Source organism: Eutrema salsugineum, unplaced genomic scaffold, assembly GCF_000478725.1.
Source record: "Eutrema salsugineum unplaced genomic scaffold, Eutsalg1_0 scaffold_16, whole genome shotgun sequence".
Classification (NCBI taxonomy): Eukaryota; Viridiplantae; Streptophyta; class Magnoliopsida; order Brassicales; family Brassicaceae; genus Eutrema; species Eutrema salsugineum.
The window spans coordinates 4,651,395-4,658,023 of NW_006256858.1; the positions used below are offsets into that span (position 1 = coordinate 4,651,395).

General features: G+C 33.2%; 1 protein-coding gene across 3 annotated transcripts; it reads left to right on the forward strand.

Moving 5' to 3' along the window:
- Nucleotides 1-1,120: 1,120 nt before the first annotated feature.
- On the forward strand, nucleotides 1,121-5,435 carry LOC112087895 (uncharacterized protein At4g04775-like). Of its 3 annotated transcripts, XR_002900298.1 has the most exons (6): nucleotides 1,121-1,272; nucleotides 1,535-1,728; nucleotides 1,810-2,017; nucleotides 2,513-2,773; nucleotides 2,858-2,926; nucleotides 4,721-5,435. XR_002900298.1 is itself a non-coding variant. In XM_024158054.1 (5 exons), exons 2-4 carry the CDS (start codon nucleotides 1,579-1,581, stop codon nucleotides 2,536-2,538), a joined length of 384 nt encoding a protein of 127 aa, XP_024013822.1. In that variant the 5' UTR covers nucleotides 1,121-1,272; nucleotides 1,535-1,578; the 3' UTR covers nucleotides 2,539-2,926; nucleotides 4,721-5,435. The 3 variants fall into 3 exon arrangements, 2 of the variants coding, with proteins under 2 accessions (XP_024013822.1, XP_024013821.1); XM_024158054.1 differs by having other exon boundaries at nucleotides 2,513-2,926; XM_024158053.1 differs by lacking the exons at nucleotides 2,513-2,773; nucleotides 2,858-2,926; nucleotides 4,721-5,435 and having other exon boundaries at nucleotides 1,810-2,244.
- Nucleotides 5,436-6,629: the final 1,194 nt, after the last annotated feature.

Below are 6,629 nucleotides of genomic sequence, written 5' to 3' on the forward strand. Positions count from 1 at the left end.
AAACAATTACATAAACGAATTAATGAAGGCGAGATAACTTTCTTTCTTTCCGTAACTTAAAAGAATTACCCGTAGTGCAGTGAGAAATATCGATTTAAGAGCCGCAGGATACAAACGTTGAATCTATTATCGCGTCACTCGATAACAGATCTATCGAACTAAAAACTACGATACTCTCGAAGACTTACTTTTAGCAATAGAAAATTCAAGAAACTTTTGCTTTAAGTTTTTTGGGTGTGAGTATATGCCTTTCTCTCAAGAGACGCGAGTCTATTTATAGTGAAGGAGAGAGTTAGGGTTTGGCTTTGTTGATCAAGTTTCACCGACTTGCCACAACAAGGTTAGGCTGCGTCGGGGGCGCGCGTGTGGTCTTTTCTCTTCTCCATCTCACTTTTAACAATGATATAACTTAGTCCTTGTTTATATCATTACAAAATTTTCCAAACTACCAATGTGGGACAAATGACATGTCTCCTCATTTAAGGTAGCCAATTCATAAAGCTTTCATTTAGTCCAAAGGCTTCATTTCAATTCACATATACATTTGTATAAAGCCCACAAACTTTACAAAAATTGTTCCAACAAAGCATAAGGAGTGTAATCACACGATTTGAATCTTAAAATCTGATCATAAAATAAATGCTCATACGATTGTAGCAGTTCATCTATGATATGGGAGCTACGTCCATTTTGTTTTTCATTTTCTTGTTCAAAAATCAAACAAAACGGCAATAAAGAATAACTAATAAAAATTCTTTTAAAACAAACGAATACATGCCGATCAGCTTCTCAACTTAATACCTGAAATACTTTTAGTGATGGAATCCTTATCATCATTTTTTAAAACAAAGCTCTGGAAAACAAAGGAATCCTTATCATCATTTTTTTTCAAGTCGATCAGCTTCTCAACTTAATGTTCTTAAACCACCTCCAACATGGGTTCGAGAGAGGTTCTTGGCCGAAAAACATAGGCAAACTGGTACTAACAAAAAAAGAAAAAAACCCATTTTGTTAAGAACAGTTCTTTAAATAAGGATTCTAAGGATCAGTTCTAAAGGTCACGTGTCCGCATTTGATTAGCCATATGTTTATTTTTGTGGAAACTCTCTCTCCTCTCGACCACTTTCTTTTGACCATTTTTCTTTTTGGCCGATGATTTTTTTTTAGGGTTTGAAAGAGTGGATTTGCGATTCCTGAAGAGAAGAATTAGTGGAGAGAAGAGTTGTGATTCCAGAAGAAAAGATCAACCAATTTCGACTTCCTTTATTCCTGGTTAGTGATATTTTACGAATTTTTAAATATCAATTGTGAATTTGAAATTTTTAATAGAGATTTTGAAATTGGGAATTTAGTTGCGATTGTAGTTGCTTAGTTGATTCTCTTCATCATTTCTTTCATAGTTCAGTTTGGTTTGATTCTCGTCATCCTTTCATTGTGGTCGCGATTGTAGTTTTTGTCGAATTGTAATGTGAATGAGTTATGAGTTTAGTGTGATTGAAGGAGTTTTGTTTGATAAAGATTTGATTATGGACAGATAATGCGGATTAGCTACAGCGAGACATTATCTGAAGGACCAGAATGGACTTGTGGTGGGCATATGCGGATGCAAATTTTGGCATTCCTGAGAAATGTTTCTGTGGTCGGCAGATGAAGCTTGAATCGTCGACAGGTGAAGAGATAGAGACTCCTGACCGCAAGTACTATACCCGTCCTGACTGGTTTAAAGAGGTAAGTTGAACCCATTATTGTCGATGACTGAAGGTTTTTTTTTGTTTGAAATTGTTTGATAAAACTAACCTATGTATGTAGGCGAGTGGAGAGCATATATGGAAATGGTGGGATGAGGGTGTGATAGAACAATTCTCAATCGTGCAGAGAAAGCTTGAAGAGCAAAGGGAGAAGCTGCTTAGGCTTGACAGACTTCAAGCATTTGATCCCACCATTGGAGAAATAAAGGAAGAGGTAAGACTGCTTCAAGGAGAAGTTTCAAGGCTGAAGGAGCAAAATGCTAACCAAGGTGAAGGCTATTTGCTGCTGTGTTTTCTTTTTATTTTTGCAGCCATTTCATATATGTTTAAGTAGAAGAAATGAGTTGCAGCTATTCTATATGTTTTAGTAATGTTCCTTATGAAGTTATGTACTAAGACAAAAATGTTTTAGGTTTTTTTTAGTCTATGTTATGAAGTTATGTACTCTTTGTTTTCCATCAGTATTAAAGCTAATGAAAACGTTGCCATTGTTGTGCCTTTATAATATGGATTAGGACTTGAATATTTTGGGAACAGTTTGCAGGAAATGCATAGAGGAAATGTTATGATCTTGGTGTTGCTCCTCTTGATAGACTCCAATATATATTATACTCACCATTTCAAGTCTTTAGTTTCAGAATGTGTCTTCTCTTCTTTTAGCATTTTGCATCTATGTTTGTACCATTGTCTATGTATGTCTTATGTTCATGCATATATACCAAAAACCGGAATATGGAATATGTAACAGAGCTATGTAAACGCAGGACGGATAACACTTGGGATGATTTGAGGTTAAATGTCTTCAAACCCTGATGCTCCATTGGAAACTGAGAAGCTTGCTGAGGAAACATAAGCTGTTCCTCAGTTCTAGAGCTCGTCTAGACTAGTTTCAAACTTCCGGAAGCGTCCACGGAAAAATCCAAGGGCTCAAAAAGAACGAGACCCAATTGGAACAAGAACAGCCTCATAAGGAAAGTGAAAACGGTTTCAAGATTCTTTTCAACATTGAACAAGAAAATGGTTTGGTTAGTAAAAACTTAATAATGAGTGTTTTAAAATGTTTTGCTTTGTTGTTTAAAAATTTGTTTTGTTTTCTCTTTTTTTGTTAGGTAAAATGGAGAAACAACGAACGATGCTCATACAAGATCCCGCCGATTACTTAAAAGCAATGAAGCAAGGTAATTCATATTCCTAACTATTTGTTAGCTTACATAGTTAGCTGAATAGTTGGCTGTAATGATCTGTTAGATATGCTTTATGATAAATGCTTGTTAGGTGTTTGTTAGGTGAAGACTCTTTGTTATCAATGCTTGGTAGTTTAGAGTAGGTTAAATTGTTGAAGCTCTTTTGATGAATGCTGGTTATTGATTGCTAACAACACTTTAATCATAATCGCTTATATATCTTATATACTAATAAAAGTTGAAGCTAAATTTTTCTAATAGTGTCCACATGGGATTTAAAAGTTCAATTTTATTGGTCCACATCAACATTCAAAATCAAAAAAGTTTACAAATTCTAATAAATTCTAATATTATTACTGAATAAAGAAATTAAAATCTTTACAAATTCTAATATTATTGTCTGAATAAAGAAATTATATATAATTTTTATATCACCTCAAAATTGAAAATTAAAAAGTTTCCAAATTCTATTATTGTTTTTAAAAATTTATTAAAGAGAAAAAATTATATAAAATTAGTAATAAGAAAAAATAAAATAAAACTATTAAAATAGGAAATTTAAAATTTAAATTAGATGTATACACACATATTTAGAGACTCTTACATTAGCATCCAAATTTTTCTCACATAACTATATTAAATTTTAAGTTTTTTTCTGTGTGTGCAACTATTTTTTTTTAAGAAAATAGAGTTAGGTTTCACTAAGGAATTACAAAGTCTAGAGGTCGCTGGTTCGAATGGCTCTTGGGATGAAACTAATATTACTGTACATGCTGTGGTTTCGAACCTGGAGGGATTACGGGTTTCGGCCCAGAACCTCCTGGTAATCCAAAAAAAAAAACCAACTTGACTAAACTATATATTTAACTATTAGTTAAATTATAAATAATATAATGAAAAGAGATATAAACGAGCCACTACAAGCCGCTTTAATATTGAAAAAAAAATCATAAAATTTCCAGAGCTTGACCACTGAATTTGAGAAGAATGATAGATTCTAAGCAATCTGAAAAACGAAGCACTGAAAATAGAGAAAAAGATTACATCATTAAGACAAAAGAGATTAAGGTATCCAAGAAAGATTTTTGAAATAACATGGTATCTAATGGGGTTTTAACAACCCAACATGAACCACAAATGTAACAGTTAGCTGACCAAGCAACATCCGAATACATTTGGCAAGCCTCAAAATAAGATGCAATGGATCTCGTGTGGGATCTTCCAGATTTAATTTCTAAATCTATTACTAATAAAAGTTAAAGCTATAGGTCTATAAGAATGTCCACATATTATTTAAAATTTCAAATATATTGGTCCACATCAATATTTAAAATTAAGAAAATTTCCAAATTTTAAAATTATATTGTTAACGAAAAATAGATTTATAGAAAAATAAAAGTTGAAGCTATATGCTTCTAAGGACATCCACATAAGATTTATAAGGTCAATTTTATTAGTCCCCATCAATAAGTAAAATTAAAAAAGTTTCTAAATTATTAAATTACATTGTTAATACAAAACAATATAGATTTTTTTTAATTTAAACTTATTCTATTATTAGTATTAGTTAAAGCTATATTATTTTCAAGGAATTCAAATCAGCATTTAAAAATTCAATGTTATTCATATATATCAAAATTGTAAATTAAAAAAAAGCTTCATAATTCTAATATTATGGTTAAGAAAATAAATTAAAAATTAAAGAAATCTCTATTAACAAAAAAAAAACCAAAATGATATTAAAATCTCCATTATCACTGTTTAAATAACAAAATATTTTAACTCAAGTCCTCAGCTGGTTGGTCTGCAAGCTAGAGAGGTGAGTCACTGCAAGCAGCAGTGGGGGAGGTTAATTGACAAGTTTTTTGGATGCTATGAGGCTGCAATGAAGGAGCAATCAAGCGGCCAGAATGAGAATGATTTAATGAAAGCAGCTCATGAAATCTTCTTCAATGATCACCTGGTTAAGCTCACACTTGAGCATGCATGGAGGGTGCCTTGCCATGACCAGAAATGGTGTTCAACGGCTTTGTTAAAGATGGTGGAAAGGTTAAACGAAGAAAGGTTGAGGAGGGTTCAGCACAGTCTTGAGGCTCCCAACAAGAAAACCATGGAGAGGATGTTTCATATGCTCGTCCGCCTGGTATTAAGGAATCAAAGGCTGCTAAAGCTAGAAGGAATGGAATGCATACAAATACTGGTAAGAAGAAGGCAAGGCTCTGTTGGAGTTAAAGAGCATGTGGGAAATAAAAAAAGGACTTGGAAATGAAAGAGAAGCTTTCTAAGAATAAATTGCTTGAGAGTGTCCTTGCAAAAACAGAACCACTTTCTGATATAGAAATGGCTCTAAAGAACAAGCTAATTAGTGACATGTTGTCATAATTAGTCATCTCTTTCTAGTGTTTTATGTGTAATAACTATTATTTGTTTTGTATGAACTTTGATGTAAGCTGTTTCTTGGTTAACTGAATGATGGATTTATGCTATGATAGTTTGGTTTATAGATACATGAACATTGATCCTTTGAAGTTTGTTTGTTTGCTCTTGTTAATGCTTTACCTCGGTCTTGGATTTCCGATATGGGTTTTGGTTGTTCTTTGTCAGCTAGACCTCTCAACGAGCAACTCCAGAGATGTGAAATTGTTTCCTTCAACAAGATATATAGGTATTGTTTATTTGGTCAGAGCTGTGACATTGTTGCCTTCAAAAAGATATGTAAGTTATGTTTATTTGGTTCGTGTATTTGGTTCCATTTCTTATATAGGTTTTGTTGTGCTTTGCTTTGTGTCTTTAGTTCCATTTCTTAGATGGGTTTTGTTGTGCTTTGCTTCTTTGCTACTTTTTGATATGGGTTTCGTTGTTCTTTTTGTATGAGCTAATCAAGGACCAGCTGGAGGCACAAAAAAGGTCAAGGCCAAATATAGAATACACAGAGCAATACAGATCACGAGTTTTCCATTTTGGTTTTGTTTTGTTTTGTTTTTGGAGGTCAAAGGTATTTGTTTGTTTTGTGGAGGGTCTATTTTTGTTATGTTTTGTAGAATTGTAAACCACAAAATTTTGAAGATTGTACACCACAAAAATTCTTGAGTATTGTAAACCACATATGTGTTGTAAAGATATCGATCATTTATTTTCTATATATGTGTTTAGAATGTGTTCTTTTATTTCTCAATAAAAAAAAACTCCAACACTTCTCTTCTTTTATTTCTCCATAAAAAAAGTGCACCTCTTCTCTTCTTTTATTTCTCAACCAAACTCCAACTCTTCCCTTGTTTCTCAATCAAACAAAAATAAATTCACAAAAAATGGCATCATCTTCAAACAATGTTTTCGACGGATCACTTGATGAAGGTTAGGTGCGCCTGTCGCCCACTAAAAAGTAATGAGGCTAGTCTCCCCCTTGAAGTTTTGATGAAGTCTTCGATCAAAAATTCGACAATATGTTCGATGCCATTCTTGATGCAGCAACCAAGCCAAAGAAGAAATGACCATATATTGAAAGAGAACGCGAAGAAGGCCACAACCGCTTATGGAGCGATTATTTCAGTGAAGATGCAATATACCCTCCTAATATATTTCGACGCGGTTTTAGAATGAACAAGTCCTTGTTCATGTGTATTGTTGATCAACTCTCCCATGATGTGCCCTTCTTTCCAAGAATAATATATGGTACGGGACGGTACAGTAGCTTTGG